Source organism: Empidonax traillii, unplaced genomic scaffold (assembly GCF_003031625.1).
Source record: "Empidonax traillii isolate 1590-97213 ecotype Southwest subspecies unplaced genomic scaffold, ASM303162v1 scaffold671:size839176, whole genome shotgun sequence".
Lineage (NCBI taxonomy): Eukaryota > Metazoa > Chordata > Aves > Passeriformes > Tyrannidae > Empidonax > Empidonax traillii.
In genome coordinates, this window is record NW_020955864.1 from 539780 (window position 1) to 556980 (window position 17201).

The window sequence follows — 17201 nt, forward strand, 5'->3', positions numbered from 1 at the left end:
ATAGTTTTGAAATTATATGTATGCAATAGATTCAATCATGTAATTTCGTTGCTTTAAAAAACAGTAAGATTTGTTAAGACAGTTAAAAATAACTTAATGAGAACATTCTACAACTTCTTCCAAACATTTTTTTCCTACGTATCCTTTAAGGAAGACATCCAGTAATTGCTCTTTTGGTAAGCATAAGTTGGCTGATCTCCCAGCTGCTTTACTTGATGTCATCCTGTAATTTCACACGTGAAGAGATTGGGGGGAAATTAATTTGACTTTTACTGGTAACAGTTAAAACAAATTTTAAACAAAGAGAACAGATATTTTATTTACTTCCAAGTGATATTAGATTTTTATGTCTTTATTGAATAAAGATATTTTTTAGAACTTAAATTTTATGTTATTTACAACAAAATATACAAGGCAAGGTTAAAATGTCACATGTCCGTTACAAAAGTGCACAGCAGATGCTACTGGGTGTCCAGCAAGGTCCCTTCACTCACATCCAACTTGACACAGAGCTTGTTTCCTTCGGACCCTGTTAATCAATAAAGGCAAAAAAATTTACTTTCTAGGTTTGAAAATGCATATTTACATAGAAAAGACTGAATTGAGCTGAAATAATTAATAGTATTTGAAAACATCCACTTGAAACCAGAGTTAAGAGAAAGGATGGCTACTGGGTTTTAATACTGTTTGTCAAAATATGTATTTTCTTCTCTCTCTGGAAGTTCTCACTTCTCCCATTCCTAACTGCTAAATACAGTTTTATTAAAAGAGCAATTTTCTGCTCTGGAAAGGGTAGTGGAGCGATGTTTTTTCAAGTGGATTTCTTTCCTTCCTCTGCTAGGAATGCTTCTCCCCTTCTCAGCTGTCCATTTCCTTGCATCCTGTCTGACGGATTTCCAAGGGACTGGCTGCACATTGTATCAGAGTTTTTCGGCTCTTATCCTTCGACCTTGCTCCCTTACACATGCTGCCATCAAACACATCAAGTGATCCAGCACGTATCCGCGCTGGTACGTGTAGCAGGAAATACCTTTGAGATACCAATCTCAAGAGTGGAAGCAGACGGACATCCCTGCTAATGACAATTTTCCCATTTCTCCCATCTCAGTTTTCTCTGCCAAAGGAGCAGTGCTTGAAACAAAACTTCCAGGATGCTCACTTTTCCCTTTAAGTGATGACTGACGTGAAATATTTTTCTGTTCTTCACTGTAACTACAAACACATTTTGGCATGAAGCAACTCAAAAAGTACTAGTCTCTGCTGAACAGAGAGGACAGGGTTGATTCCCCCCCTGCAATATAACAGATAGCTAAGTAAGAACTAGTCATTACTTTTAAACTTCCCCATTTAAGTTTTTAGGAGGAAAATATTCTCTTTCCAAATGGCTTCACGGTCTGTTTGCAGTGATTTCGGGGAAACATTTTTCAGGGCTCTAGATGAAAACCACTGCCACCCCTCCATCCATACCCTCTCCATCTTGCATTTCCCTTCTCAGCCCTGATCCCACTGCTGAACATCACAGATGCAGCACTTTGTTCTGTGTTGCTCTCTGTACATCCAAAATAGGAAAATAGCTGAAGTTCCTAGTTTAAGTGTTTTTCTTCCTTTCCCCTACTGAAATTTGGGCCAGTGATTCCCTTGCTCTCTTCCCACCAGCTTCAGTCACAGGTAAAGGGGAAGCCCAGCCTGCAACTCTGCTGTTTCACCAGGATGAATCACAGAATCACCTTCCAGGTTGGAAGGTACCTCTGGAGGTCACTTGGTCTAGACCTCAAGCAGAACCACCTAGAGATGGTTGCCCAGGGACCATGTCCAGATAGCTTTTGACTATTGCCAAGGACGAACGCTCCACAGCATCCCCAGGACAACCTGTGACAGTGCTTGGTCACCCTCACAGTGAAAAAGTGTGTTTCCTGATGTTCAGAGGGAACCTCTTGTGTTTCAGTTTGTGCCTGTTGCCTCTGGTCCAGTTACTGGGCACCACTGGTTCTGTCCTCTTTGCACCATACCCTCAGGGATTTACATACATAAATAAGATCCTCTGAGCTTTCTCTTCTCCAGGCTGAACAGTCCCCCATCTCCCAGCCTCTTCTCACTGGAGAGATGCTCCAGTTCCTTCATCATCCTCATGGCCCTCCACTGGACTCTCTACAGTATGTCCATGTCTCTCTTGGACTGGGAAGCCCAGTCCTGGACACAATGCTTCAGATGTGGCCTCACCAGCACTGAGCAGAGGGGCAGCATCACCTCCTTCAACCTGCTGGTAACACTCCTGATGCAGCCCAGGATATTGTCAGTCTTTTGTTCAACTTTGTGTCTACCAGGACACCCTGGTCCTTTTCTGCAAAGCTGCTTTCCAGCTGCATAGCCCCCAGCCCATCCTGCAGTTGTTCTTCCCCATGAGCATGACTTCACACTTCTCTTTGTTCAATTTGCTGAGGTTCAGGAGGTTCCTGTCAGCCTATTTCTCCAGCCTGTTTAGGTCCCTCTGGATGGCAGCAGGATCTTCTGGTGTATTAGCCAAATCTCTTCCCAGTTTTGTGTCATCATCAGCCTTGCACTCTGTCCCATCATCCAGAGCATTAATGAAGATGTTAAACAGGACTGGAGCCACAGTTGACCCCTGGAATACCTCCCTAGTACTGGCCTGCCTCCAATTAGACTTCATTCCATTGAATTCCATTTGGGCCTGACCAGTGCTTTAAATGCAGCTTGTTTTTTATCATCATCAACTGATGAAAGACCAGCGTTCCTAATACATATATTTACGCACACTGTTAGTTGCTGTATCTATTATGGGACACAAAACCAGCTCAGCAGAGTAAAACAGCAAGGCTAAGTCAGGTCTTTTTTTCAGCACACAAGTCTCCAGGCTATTTCCTTGTTCCCTTGGTCAGCTGAGAAACAAAGATGGGAAACAAGCTCTTTTGCTTGTTTTTAGCTGTCTGAACACTGGGATGAACAGGGCAGCTACAGAGCTGAAGCACGAAGTAGGTCAAACATGCTGAGCCAGCCTCATTTTAGTGAAAACAATGGAAGGTGTCCTGGCTTGTTCCGATATCTAATATTTGTTTCTGTTTGTCATGCAAAACAAATCTCTGCTGGCACTTCGCAGTTTTCAGACACAGGGCTCAGGTAACCAACATTTACTGTTAGTGAGGTGTTTTTTTATTTCTTTGGGTTTTGTTTTTCTACCTAGCTAACTAGCAAGTATCTCCTGCTTACCATGAAGACCAAACTGTAAAACTGCTATGTAAAACCCTGTGAAGGTTTGATATACATAAGTACAAATATGAGATGGATTCCATACCTAATGATATGCATTTATATAGCAATTTCTCTTGTGCAAATTCTCTCTCCTTTATCTGGAAAGTTGGAGTTAACATTGCAGTGACCAAACTAGAGGTAATTCACCCTCCTGCCAAACATTCTCAAGAAAAATGCTGCAGCTTGACCTGAGCTCTGCATACAGAATTCCCTTCCTGAATTGGGAAATGCATAAAATAGAGCGGAGACAAATCAGTCAAAGAGAAATGCACAGAGATCCTGACCACTGTTGAATTCTACTGAAAGGCAGCTCATACTTGCTGTATGCTAGACAAATGGCCCTGGGCTGATTTGGAAAGAGGTAATTAACCAAAATGTAAGTAACCCACATTCAAATTCTAGAAAAAAACACAGATTTTCCCTCAAATTTAAAACTATTATAACAAGGGAACAACAGCCAAAATTCATCAGTGACCAGACTCAATAGCAGCTAGAAGAATTCTGCAGTTCTTGAACAGATTTAGCACATACCTTACCCAGCTCTGGAAAGAGTTCTAGAATCCCAATGTCCAGCAGAACATAGGTTAACTAAAAGAAAGCAAATAAAACTAAGAGCACGTCAAGGCAAAATTACTGCTTTTTATTTTTAACTCTGAATAAGAGCCCACTCCTCTGCTACACCAAACATTCACTTCAGAAAATCCTGCGCCAAGAGGCAAGTTTCTCATGTGCTACGAGTTACCTGTTTGTTGAGCACTGGTTGCTGCAGTCCATCAAACAGAAGCCTGATGCCTTCATATTTAGCCTCTTCCCCAATGCACTTCCCTATTAAATCTAGATCAAATTCCAAAAACAAAATACATAAGTCACAAGGAAGCACTGCAAAACAGCTATATGAAGCAGTTATGGTAGTCCAGTAATTATCAACAAAAAAACCCCAGTTTAAATTAAATAAAGAGTTCAAATTTTATCTATCTCAAATGGTAAATGGAAAAACAAACACACTTTTGGTTCATCCTTTTTTCCTCCTTTTTCTTTGGGGCTGCACACCCAAGTAATTATTACACTTTTTATAATATCAAGGTATTGTCCTAATGCATTGTTTAATAAACAGTGAGCTGCTTTTTAAAATTACGTTCTGATTAAATGGGCTTCTCTCTCCTAGTCTATACACTGTAAGGAGAGCTCAGATGTACCTTCTGGCTTCATGGTGTGCCTTTTTTAACCCATTTTTCATCTAGATAAAATACAAAACACAGGAACATTCTGAAGATGAAGAAATTATGATATTAGGTACATTTCCAAAGCTCTTGATTTCCATCTGCATGTCTTTACTAATTACTATGCTACAACCCTAGTTAGCAACATTTAACTGACTAAACTGAACTGCTGGTTTTTTACACTTAGTATTCTGATCAAATCAAATCTCAGCAGCCCAAGTATTACTTGATTTGGGAAGGTAATGTGACTGTATTTGGGTTCTATATCTGCTTGAACAATTAACCACACTCATACAGGCTGTCATGAAATAGAGAACCTGGAATGTATCTCATCATTTCTTCAAAAGTCTGCTTTGCTCGCTTCTGTTTATCCTGGAGAGAGCGAGGTTCAGTGTTCTCACAGAACACGGCATCTGCAGCAAAGACACAATGAAAAAAAGTCTTTAGGCAGCTACACATCACTGACATATAAATGTGGTTTGGATTGTGGCTTCAAAATTGAGCATCTTTTCTGTATGACCCTGACTGGAAGGGATTTCTAGCCTTGCCAGATCATAGTCTTTTGGTTACATTACCCTGATCAAATCCAGAATACACCGCCCTTCTGGAGATCAATCATCTTTTCACAATTTAATTACATTCTTTTATGAATTTTAAAGCCCTGTAATTCTACTTTAGGTTAGTTATGATCTCCTAACTCATAATTTCCCTTATGCTTTCAAAAATATAAGCAGTATTTGACACCTTGTGCCAAAACCACCGTCTGGAACTGTCAGAAATTTCAGATTTACCTATGAACAAGAAAGCAAGAATTGCTGTTCAGCAGAAATAACAGGAGCTCAGTTTTGGTTTTAGGCTTTGAAAGACTTACTCCTGTCTTTTTTTGTCTTTCACAAGTTTCCCTTTTGGCTTGATAAGAACAGAGCTGCCTTGATGCCAGAGCTTCAGCAAGATTGTGGTATTTAAATCAGACCACACTCTGGTGCAGTTGTGTGGTCATTTTTTACATTTTTTTAACCTCTCTCCCCTTCCCTTATTCGAAGGTCAAGAACAGTCGAGCCCTCCCAAAAGCCCACCACAACAAAGGGAACAAATGAAAGGAACAGTAAAGGACTGTGATGTAGCACAGAAGTGAAGTAACTTAAAGACTGCATAAAACATTTGTGCTGTGATACATTAAACAACCTTTAATTTGTTTTTCTTGTTCCTTGCACACCTTAGCAAGTTACTACTCATAATAATTTTCCTGTAATCATCACTAACACACAACATGGCTGACTCAGCATCTTTCCACAACGAGTTTTGCAGTCTTTTTATAGGCATACTTGATTTTTAAAACTCCACTAGCTTTAGTAAGCTTTGCAGAGTTTAGTACTTGAAAACTTCAAAGAATGGATTTCAAGTATCAAACTGAAGCACATCACATCAAAGATTTAACTATTACTAACCTCTCAGCAGTGTTATCAGAGAAACCAACCGGTGCTCCTCAAATAGTTGTTCTAATTTGTAATGCAAGTAATAGTCTGTGTACAGTTCCAGTGTATTTTTGAAGAGAATTCTTCCTCCCATCAAGAGATGATGCAGCCAGTCAGGAATGCGGAAAACTACCCTACCTGCAGCAAAGTTACAGGAACATATATGAGGCTCTGGGGATATTCATGACAAAGGAATCATTTATTCAAAAGTAAAAAAAGAAAGAGAAAAGATTGTAAGCAAGCAGTATTTTAGTTTTGTTAGTGCAATGCTGAAAAAATTTGTATTCTCCCCAGTGCTTATTAAATACTTCCCAGTGCTTATTAAATACTTTTATTATTTAAACAATACTCATTCCCAGAGAGTACAACCAGCCTAGGCACATCTGAGAAAAGAGAAGGGACCTACTCCCATAAAGTCATAACACTAAGATGAAGAGAGAGACATAACAACTAAGCAATAATGAATGTTTAAAAAAAATACATTTTCACACCATAATAAAGTCTTTACAGAATGACTGTGTCACTAAGTTGTATACTGATAATCTTGGAAGTGCTGAGGTATATATGAGTCCTACAATAGAATTTTATTTCTTACCAAAGAATGTGAACTTCAGATTTGGCATGAAGTATATGAATAATTAAGAGAAATCACTTCTTACCAACATACATTAAGTAGTCATAGACTCCTTCTACAGTCATCATTTCCATGAAGTAGTTCTGATTTTGTCGCCTTTCTGTATTCTCAGACCGGTTTGCATTATTCTTGAATAAATCATTAAAAAGCTAAAAATAGAAAAATAAGACTGACATCATTGCATTCAAAGGCAAAAGGACAGCCATCAGCCCTTTGGGTTGTTTTTTTAAAAAGAACTAGCTTCTTTCCAGAGCCGTCAAAGGACTAACCACAGGGGTTGATTCGTTTCATTGTTTCTGGGTTTGTTTTTTTGAATTCTTCACTTTCCAATAAAGAGCATGTCACATGTTGCCAAGTTACACAACCAAAATACCTGGGTTCAGAACAAATCAGCAGGGTGTCTGAGACATTAATTCATGAGTGTTTTTGTTCCTACCTTCTTCCAACCTAAATGATTCTGATCCGACAACACTGAAGTATTCCTAAAAGTTCCTGTTGGCTTCAATTTTGAAATAAATACAATGGTTTCTGGGCAAAATATACAACTTTTTTACATAGAGAAATACCTTTTCCCCCTGCCAGCTTGATTATTTATAGCAAAAACTTCATAAATCTTTGTAAGTTACTGAAGTTTGGGTTTCCTTCCATTTATAAAATTTCTCAATTAATATTCCTTTAGCCTTTTATTTTCCCATGTCATCGCACCCCTCCCTGATCTCTCTATTTCCTTGTCTTTGCTTCTTTCTTAAAAGATATTATAACCTTGCAATACCCCCAGATGCTCTTCCCTGTACACCATAAGGGGTCCCATACCACCTAGGCAGTACTCCCTGCCCCTTCTGTCCTCACATCTGTGCGTTCCAGCAGCTGCAAAGGAGAAACTCTCGGAATCCTGGCGCTTTCCACATTTAATAGCTAGCAATCCCCATTAACAGTTTATTTTAAATTATCTTATCCCAAAAATAGCTGATCTAAAGATAAAATAGGATTTATACAAAGTATTCTGTATTATGAAAAGAAAGTTCAAAAGTTTATGCCAAGGTCTTAAAAAAAAAAAAATCCCAGAACTAGAAGCAAAGGCAACATAATCAGAGCATTCTGTGTTGAGATGATTGCCACTGACACAGGTTTTTCTTTATCACTCCCAAATTAACATCAGTTCCAAGGAACAGGAAGTAATTTGCTTATATGTGGTTCACTTTCTGTACAGCAATTCTCCCCTGAAATAAATAAAGCCATAAAACATCCAAATCACAAGCTCTGAATCATGTAACTCTCTAAACAGAATGCTCTGCACTCTTAGGAAAAACTACATCAGGACATCTGGCAAGACTCAGGTTATGACAAATACTTCTTCAGGCCCTCTCTTTTGTTAAGTGCTGAGCTGCCGGTATTATCTTCATAAGGTTCACTCAAACTAAACAACACCAGGTTATTACATAAATTACATGAAAGGGCAAATATGGTTAATGCACTGGGGGATGACTGGTATCCAGGAATGTAACAAACCTACAAAGAACACATAATTATTCACGCCTACCGTATGAAAGTGTCCCTCGTATGTTGTTTAAAAAACCCTGTATAAACTGAAGTCTATATCCTCCTCAATATTGAAAAAATCTAGTTGAATTATTGTAACTTAAACAAGAGAGTCCTTTATTTTTTAGATAGACCCCGCAACCTGACAGAGGCAATACAGAGCCAACTCAAAGCAGCCCATTGTGCAATGTAGACATAGGCTCAGGAGTGTCTGGAGGCCAAGCTAAATCATTAACAGCAACCTGGTAGGTGACCTATTAAAAAAAAAAAAAATCAAACATGAGGGCCAGCTTAGGGCAAAGCTTTTTGACATCCAAATGCTATTTCCACTTTCATCCCAAACCAGAAGCAGCATCGTCTGAATGATGCATGCATCTCTGCACATGGATAATGTCTTGCATCTTAAATATAATGGTTCCTTGATTGCACGTGCCCTTTCAGAATGTAACAGCAGTACAATGCATGGCAAAACAGCTGAGCCAAGGACTAGTGTTTAAAAAGTAAATTTTTTATACTATTCCAGTAAAAGTGAATATTCTATAGTCATTTGCAATGCACAGGAGCAGCCATAACAACAAGTGGCATTACATCTCTACTTCTGTTTCGTGCTTTCCAGAATTTTGCCTCTGAGGAAATTCAAGTGAAAAATATACAATTGGTTATCTGACACACAAGTTGAGATTACATTCACAATTCAGATAAGCACAGGATTTTGCCTTGAATGTCTCTGTGCATGCTAATATTTGAGACTGGCAAGACAAACTTCAATGCTGTCATTATTCACAAGTATCTTTAAGATTAAACAGTAATTGCAATTATAACCATGAAATATTCTCAAAAGTCTTTGGATGAGGAAATTCCATGAATTGGTATTGATTAATAATAGGAGTCAAGCTGCTGAAGCAAGTGAAAGATAAGAGGCCTGCATGAAGAAAAGGACTGAAGTAACCCCTTGTACAATAGGCTATCGCAACTTGATGGGAAAAACAAGCAAAGTCAGCATGAATGCTCACGCAAAGTGTTTCACAGGGGAAAAAAAGGAAGTTACTCAACGGTTTGCAAGCACATATGCAAACATACACCCATGTACATTCCAGCACAGGTGAGGTGTATAAAAGCAATACCATGACTATGAACAATATCCACAGCCAGCGGCATGAACCTCTCCCCTATTTTTCCTGCTCGTTTGCAAAGTACAGAGGACTATAACAAAATGGTAAGAAGAAAGAATGAATGCAGTGCCTGAATCACATCAGTCAGTGTATGGAAAGGCAACGTCTTCCCCCAAGTAACTACGCATAAAAGAACATTACACTGTCAGTGTTCCAAAAGCAGATTTTATTGCTGTTGGCAGGCCATCACAAGACAGCAGAACAATGCCTCTGTAGGCATATTTTGCTAAGTCTGCATCTCCTGAGGAGTTCTGACCTATTCTAGAAAGCATGACAAAAGTATCTTCAGAAGATGGTCAAGCTTCTTACGGATCTCCTGAACAGAATGTGGCTGGGACAGCCAGAAACTCCACTAGTGCCCCTAGAATGGGAGAGCAGGGGTTTTTATTCGCTTCTTTTTAACCAGGTAGTTAGTACCTCTTTCAATCTAGTGGATCTGATATAGGATAAAATCCAATTGCTCCCAGCTATACTAAGGTTGACTATCCACACTCATTGTGTATTTTTAACTAGAAGTCTTTTCACCAATATTTTAAACAAACATACACACGCACCAGGAATATTCAAATGGAAGCAGCATGCAGAAAATCTGTCAGAGCACAAGGAACATTTCTGACTGAACTCAAGCTTTCACCTGCCCTGACAGACCTTCAGGCATTTCTTACTCAGCCTGCTGAGGTAGCCTGGGTGTACCCTACTCACGGCAACACAGTTGGCAGCACCAGCACAGGGGAAATGTACATTGTATTCTCAGCAGATTCCAACATGTTGAAACTGGAATAAACAGATCTGCTTCAGACACGGCATATGAGAACACTGTGGCAATAAAAGCATCAGCTGAAAGCAAGTCTAGCATTAACCAAAAAACTGAAGAACTTTCTTGCTATGAGATAACATGCTTTTCTCACAGATGGGCACTCAAAAAGACCAAAACTTCTATCTCTCTGGTTGCCTGCCAGATCTCCTCACTGATTCCATATAGGCAGCTCACACAGTCCTGGTAGAGCCATCCACCTCCATCACCAGGCCTGAGGGTGCCTGGCTATGGCACAGCATTTATGTCAGAGAATCACAGAATGGTCTGGGTTGGAAGGGATCTCGAAGTTCATCTAGTTCCAAAGCCTGTGACATGGGCAGAGACACATTCCACTGCACCAGATTGCTCCAACCTGACATTTAACGCTTCCAAGGATGGGGATTCCACAGCCTCTCTGGGCATCCTATTTCAGCACCTAACCACCCTCACAGTGAAGAAGTTTTTCCTAATACCCATTCTGAAGTTACTCTCTTTCAGTTTGAAACTATTTCCCCTTGTCCTGTCACTAAACGCTCTTGTAAAAGCCTCTCTCCAGTTTTCCTGTAGGCCCCCTTCAGGAATTTGAAGGCCACACATCTTCACAAAAGTGTCACACTCTCTCAACAGAAGTGAACTGCAGACTGAACAAGTGAAGTCTATGCCAAATGTATTTGGGGAGTAGGGAGGGATGCTACTGTGGCCTACCTTTGGTCTGGCCTTTGAACTGAACACCCTTGGTGCCTGCATTCTTAGACAGCATTTTCCAGTTTAGTTTTACCTGAAGTAAACCCAGTTAATGAGTTCTAAGACAGCTCCCTACTATGAGAGAAAGTGTGACACGCAGAGGTGATCAGGAGACTTACTTCCAAAAAGCATCATCGATATGAAGTAAAGCAGTCTGGCAGATGAAACCAGTGTTGCTTAAAAATCAAATCCAGGAAGTGACAAAATGTAAATGGCCCAGTGTCCTGGCACCCAGCACAACACTCTTCCCAAGTGTGGGTTGATTTGAGAAAGAGAAAACTATGTTCCTAAGAAGGCATGAGAACCCCAGCAAATCAGCAAGAGGGATGAATTTTATAATATGCATGGGAAAACTCAGCAGAGACCATAACCCAGCACAATCTGGTGTACCAGATCTCTAGTAATTACCATTAATTGTGTGAGTAAGTGTGCGTGCCCTGGCTGAACTGATAGATGGCAAACTAATGAGAAAGCAGTCGGCACATGAATTCCTCATGCATACTTGCCTCTGCTGGTCAAAATCAGTAGTATAATTCGAGCACAGATATTCAGTATCTGATCACAGAACTGTCCTGCAACCTCCCCCAAGGCAAAGTGTCTTGAGTGCCCATCATTAAATAATAATCACAGTTCTGCAGGAGATACACTGAAGTTTCCATCCATTTACAGCTAATGGTTCCCCAAAACAAAACAGATTTCTTCTGGGAAAGAAAAAAAAATATTAAAAAACATATGCAGAAACAATTACTCATTCATGAAAGAGCTAACTGGAATAAAGGTGCTTAAAAAAACAGTGAACTCGCTCTCACCACAGACAGTGAGAAGGACTGGAGAGCTGGGGCTAACCTCATCTTTTTTGCTCTGTGCAAAGGAACCCATATCCTGTGACAAAAGCATTTGCTACAGGCTAACCATCAGTGCCAACAACAACTTGGTCTCAGACCCTACAAACTTGTGTCTCCAACGAACTGCAAACATGGGCACTTAGTCAGCAGTGAGACAGAGGTTTCTCCCACAATGATATTTCTGAAAACAACACTGGAAAACAGAAGACAGTAAAGATCTATGTTTTGCTTAAAGAAACTTTTGTATTCCAAAGTTTAGACAGCTCTTTGCTTTCCTGGGATGACCATGGTTGAAGAGCATTGGGAAAACCTCATTTCATAGCCTGAGTTTCCATACACATGTTCTTTTACAAGAATAACATGCTGACACTTCAAAGAATGTGTTTACATTTTAACTGAGCAATGCTTCAGAATGCAAAGCTGGTAGCTCAGGTATTTAACTATGTTAAACGTATTAAAACTGTTACCTTCCACAGTTCTTGCCAGATCACAGCAAAAAAATTAACTGCTGTAGTGTGCTGTCAGTTGTTTTATAAATAACATTTGAATTATTTATGCATGTATTCTGTTTCTAGCACAAGTCAAAAACTCTACATCCGATTTTTAAGACTGCTGATACATTTATACCCCTCTGAATAGAGAGCAATAGCAAAATATCTTAACCTTGGAAATAGTGTCCAAGGTGAGAAAACTTGAAATGAAGGATAATAATTTTGTGTACATGCACATGTAAGCTAACACTAAATACTGGCTGTAGTAATTCAGCCTTCATCTTCAGAAGATGAAACCCAAACAAATTAATAGATTTAACTGCTATTGAACTTAATCAGTATAAACATTTTGTGGCTGCAAATTCTGTAAGTGTCATAACACTATAAAAATGTCCGTAGTGACGGAGATCAAAAGGTCTGTTTTTCAAACAGCCCATCACCACCAAGAAACATAAATGGATGCTGGGAACAATCATTCTAGACAGTACTTTTCACCAAATTCTTCCAGTTGTTTTCAACTAAAGAAAAAAAGTTCAAGAGCCGGATTCAGTCTCTCTTTAGGTACTCACCTTGAATACATTCCCTTTTTGTGAATTTGTCCTGCCATAATTGATATTTCTAGTATGTGAATACCTTCTACTATATCTTCTGGCAAAGAGTTCCACAAATATACTAACCATTGGAAAAGCTACCACTTTTTGGTTTGAACCCAACTCCCACCACCTTCATTTAGTGCCTCTTAAGTTTTTGCACTAGAGGAGAGAGGGGAAAAAAATCCATGCCAGTCTTTATCCCCTGTCCACTCATGCTATGTCACTTCAGACTATCATACATCTCCAACTTATCACTTTGCAAAATGACGTGCCCTGGCTGACACTGAGTCATAGAAATATTTAGGCTGAAAAAGTCCTTTAACATCTTTAAGTCAAACCATTAACCCAACACTGCCAAGCCCAACACTAAACCATGTGCCACGTCTACACATCTTTTACATACCCCTAGGGATGGTGACTCCATCACTTCTCTGGGTAGCCTGTTCCATAGCTTGACAACCCCTTCCAGTAAGAGATTTTTTTTTCTGATATCAAAACTAAACCTCCCCTGGCACAATTTGAGGTCATTTTCTCTCTTCCTATCCCATGTTACTTGGGAAAAGAGACTGAGGCCTGTGCAGTCCAGTCTTATATGTAATCCAACTCCTATTCCCAAGCAGATGAGACAGCAGGAAAGCACATACTACTGAGTTTTCCTTTAGAACCTCTCACGTGGCAAAGTGCATGCACATTACATATTTTGTCCTGAACCACAACGGCTCTGTAACACTGAGTTTGGGTCTTTGAAATCTGAGACCAGAAACAATATTCCTCTGTAAATTCAACAAATACACGATCACTCTAATGCAGTCCAACACAAATATGAAGAGCAGTGTCTTTCTGAAGCCCCTGAAGCTAGCAGAAATCTTTACATTATGTGTTACCAGGTTCCAACTACAAATACAGGAAAACAAAGAAAGGAACCATCTTTACCTGAAGACAAGTAAAAGGTTAAAATTGGAAGTGCTGAACTTTCACTGTGCCAACGTTAGAAAAGGTAACTATGCACGAAGTGATACAGTTAACCTATTAGGAATGTCAGACCACAATGAACACTTTGAAGGCAGATAAACAGGTACCTTGACAATTTCAGCTTGTAGCACTTTGGCAAATCACATTTTCAAACACTCAAGCTTTTCACTTTGAAAAGAAAGCTTCCTTAAGGAACTAAAACATGTTTTACACCTTTGCTTTCCCCTCTTCTCCTCTCTGTACTTCCCAGGCTCTCTACTTTGTTTCCTCATCTCTAAATATACCAAGATGTAAAAAACAACAGCAACAACAAAACAATAAAACTTGCCCACAACCCTCAAAAATCATTCAAAGGTATTTACAAATCAGAAGATGACAAAAGATCTCTCCACTACATCCTCTCTCTTGTATGAAATAGCAACACAAAATAGGTAAATTTTTATATTTATGAGAGGGTTTTTTTGTTTATTCTTTCCATTTTCATGGCATGGTCAGTCTTCCCGACTCCTATGAAGTGGGAAAGAAACATGACTTAATGTACCTTCTTGTTGTTTTCAGAAGTGGGACTCAAAATGGTAAGTTCAGGCCTACTTGGCTTAGGCTTGGGAGATTCACAGGAGTTGATAAAATTCATGATGAATGGCTCCAAATGCTGACCTTTCTGCAAAAAAGATATGAGTGACCTGTCACTTGAATAATTATAGGAAAATGAAAACTAAATAACACAAGCATTTTCAAACAAAGTGTTGAACAGCCGGTAAGTTAGTGATGTTGTAAAATTAGTTACTGAAGTTATTGTGGTTGTTATTATGCTGGCAACCTGAAAGAATTACTCACCTCTTTCATCAGTTTTCCTGGAACAGATTTTATGATTTTACCTATAATTGGAAATAAACAAAAACTTTGTTATCACTGGCTGATTTGAAAGACATTTTCTCTGCTACATTTTAAGTTCCTACTATCTAGTCATTACTTAAAAACCCAAAAATTTTTTTAAATCTGATTTTTTTTTGATTCGGTACAAAAAGCTATGAAAATAGTCTTGCACATAACCATCTTGTAATTTAGTGCTTAGTATTCTTCAAGAATTTAAATCTTAAAATATTTAAAATATACAGATAATTATCTGAGTACTTAAAAAAAGTTCTCACAATAAAGTATTGTGAGTCTATCTTTTAATTTTTCTAGATGCTTAAATATAAATATCTATATATGCATATATATATATTTATATATACACATATATATTTTTATATATATACATGGTATATATAAATAGCAGCACAACAGCAGTACTACTACAACACCAGTACAGGTAAAATTCCCTGTCCTTAAGTTCTTCATAGAATCATAAACACTCATCACAGGAGAAATCAAGATAACCAAGATTCTCCTCTTTCCATAAAAAGATCAGCTAATCTGGAGGGATTCTGGAGAGATCCAGCCCCAAAAACCCTTCTGAGTAAAATTTTATAAATTGGACAGGTTACAGCTGTGGCCTTAAAAATCAGCTCTTCTGTCCTGATAAGGCTATCAGGATATGGTGCAGTAACTTGGAATACTGAAAAATGAAAGTGTCCATGATGAGTTTTATTTAAAGCATTAGATTTATGGTAATACTTTCCTTATCTACATGCCATTAAATTTGAAATTTACATTGGAAAGTATGTAAAATGATCAGACAATAATAAAAACTCTCATCCTCATAAAAAGCCCTTTTGAAATGCCAAGTCTTGTTATACTGCTGTTTATGGAAGTGAAGCACAGTCTCAGGCAGGAAATGCATTACAGTAAACACCATAATTACAAACTTTTATTTAACAATGTACGGTTGGATCTAGAAGGGAGGTCTGAAACAAAAACAAAACCTTTCAACTGGAGGATGAAAAGTAGAATCTCATTCAACAACTCATAAAGCACATTAAGCCCCAGCAGGTTCACGACGGGACCAGCAGACACAGAAATGCAGTGACAGTTCAGACACGGCTTTTGGGACCACACCAGTGCCAGAATCACAAGTGGTACAAGACATGACACCAGCTCAGGCTCAGTATCCTGAGACATACACTGCTACACTGCAGTCAAGCTGTAAAGTCACTCTGTAGTCTACTCTTTTAATTTATTATGAACTCTTACATTAGACATCACAAATCCCTCAACTTCTCAATTTCCATTTGACCTGCCTGTATCACACACACCTCTGCCATAAAGCTATTAAGAAGCTCATGTTAAAAATGATCTTAACACTAGCTAATACTAGAAATATCAAATATTGCAGCTTCCAGAATAAAATAAACAGATTTTAATCAACTCAAACCCAAAGATAGTTTTATATTAAAATTTTTTATACCATCTCATCTGTAAACAATGACTGACTCATGTAGATTTGACTTTTGACAATACTGTAAATCTTCTTGAATGATGAAATTTATGAATAGAAATCTTATCATTTTGCCTGCTGACACAAAAATTCAGAAGCAACCACAAACACCTTTTTTCATAATTTCAAAAAGGTCTTTTTTCTTCAAGAAAGAAATATCAGCATATCTTCCTTGCTGAGCTATAATTTTAAGGGCTGTGAAGGAGCAGAGTTCTTATTTCCCACATCCACAAGAATTATCTATTCATTACTACTATCATTCAGAGAATCACAGAAGTCAATCACAGTATTTGTCAGCATAAATAAGTAGTATATTACATACCAAGATTCACATCAGGCAACATTTTATCAAGAAACTGAGTCTCTCCTCCATTAGGGGACAGGAAATCAGCTAAAAGCTGGCTGTTACTTAGTTCTGGATGTTGCAGAAGTTTCTTTGAGACAGAAGGAAAGAAAGAAGTATATGTACTTTAGTCTCTAAAAATTAGTTTCTCTATAGCAAAAATATATTCAAAGAACATTATATTGCCATAGATATTACCATTTGCAAAAGATTTCTGTTCTCACTCACTTTAACAAGTTTTATTTGCCCAACTGAACCCTTGGGCAAACTCTGTAACTCAAGTTACTTGGAAACACACAAAAGACGCAGCTATTCTTTTACTAGCTTTGTATCATCATAGTTTCAGAATATTCTTTACTCTAAATGTTAGTTTGATACCTGCAGATATTCCTGGAACTCCTCTCTCTTGGATTTTAAGAACTCATAGTTCTTGGGGCCAATGATTCGCTTTGAGGGAAGCTGAGCATCGGGAAACGTACCTAACAGAGATAAATTTTTCTTGTAATGCAGCAAACATTGGTTTCATTGTAACGCATGATAATCATAACGGGTGATAATTGCAGCAGGGGAAAAGTGGCTTTCCAGATGATGGAGAACATACCGTGAAATTCTGTAAGCTTCGACTCAAGCACATAAAATTCAAGATACCTCCTGTAGACGGACCAGTGTTCAGGTTCATGTCCAACTGGGGGAAAAAAGTTAAAAATAAACCAGGTTTTATGCCACCAGA

General features: G+C 38.6%; 1 protein-coding gene across 4 annotated transcripts in view; it reads right to left on the reverse strand.

The window, feature by feature from the left end:
* Nucleotides 1–319: 319 nt before the first annotated feature.
* SNX14 (sorting nexin 14) overlaps nucleotides 320–17201 on the reverse strand; it is a 49721-nt gene continuing 32839 nt past the window's right edge. For 3 of the 4 annotated variants that reach the window (XM_027899476.1, XM_027899479.1, XM_027899477.1), the window contains 11 exons: nucleotides 17073–17156; nucleotides 16850–16950; nucleotides 16451–16562; nucleotides 14586–14626; nucleotides 14290–14409; nucleotides 6622–6745; nucleotides 5936–6100; nucleotides 4805–4900; nucleotides 4010–4101; nucleotides 3799–3855; nucleotides 332–529 (listed from right to left, as the gene is read on the reverse strand). In XM_027899476.1, the coding sequence (XP_027755277.1) occupies nucleotides 491–529; nucleotides 3799–3855; nucleotides 4010–4101; nucleotides 4805–4900; nucleotides 5936–6100; nucleotides 6622–6745; nucleotides 14290–14409; nucleotides 14586–14626; nucleotides 16451–16562; nucleotides 16850–16950; nucleotides 17073–17156 (1031 nt within the window). In that variant the 3' untranslated portion in view covers nucleotides 332–490. Of the gene's footprint in view, nucleotides 530–3798; nucleotides 3856–4009; nucleotides 4102–4804; nucleotides 4901–5935; nucleotides 6101–6621; nucleotides 6746–14289; nucleotides 14410–14585; nucleotides 14627–16450; nucleotides 16563–16849; nucleotides 16951–17072; nucleotides 17157–17201 lie in introns of all 4 variants that reach the window. The other variant, XM_027899478.1, reaches the window with a different exon arrangement.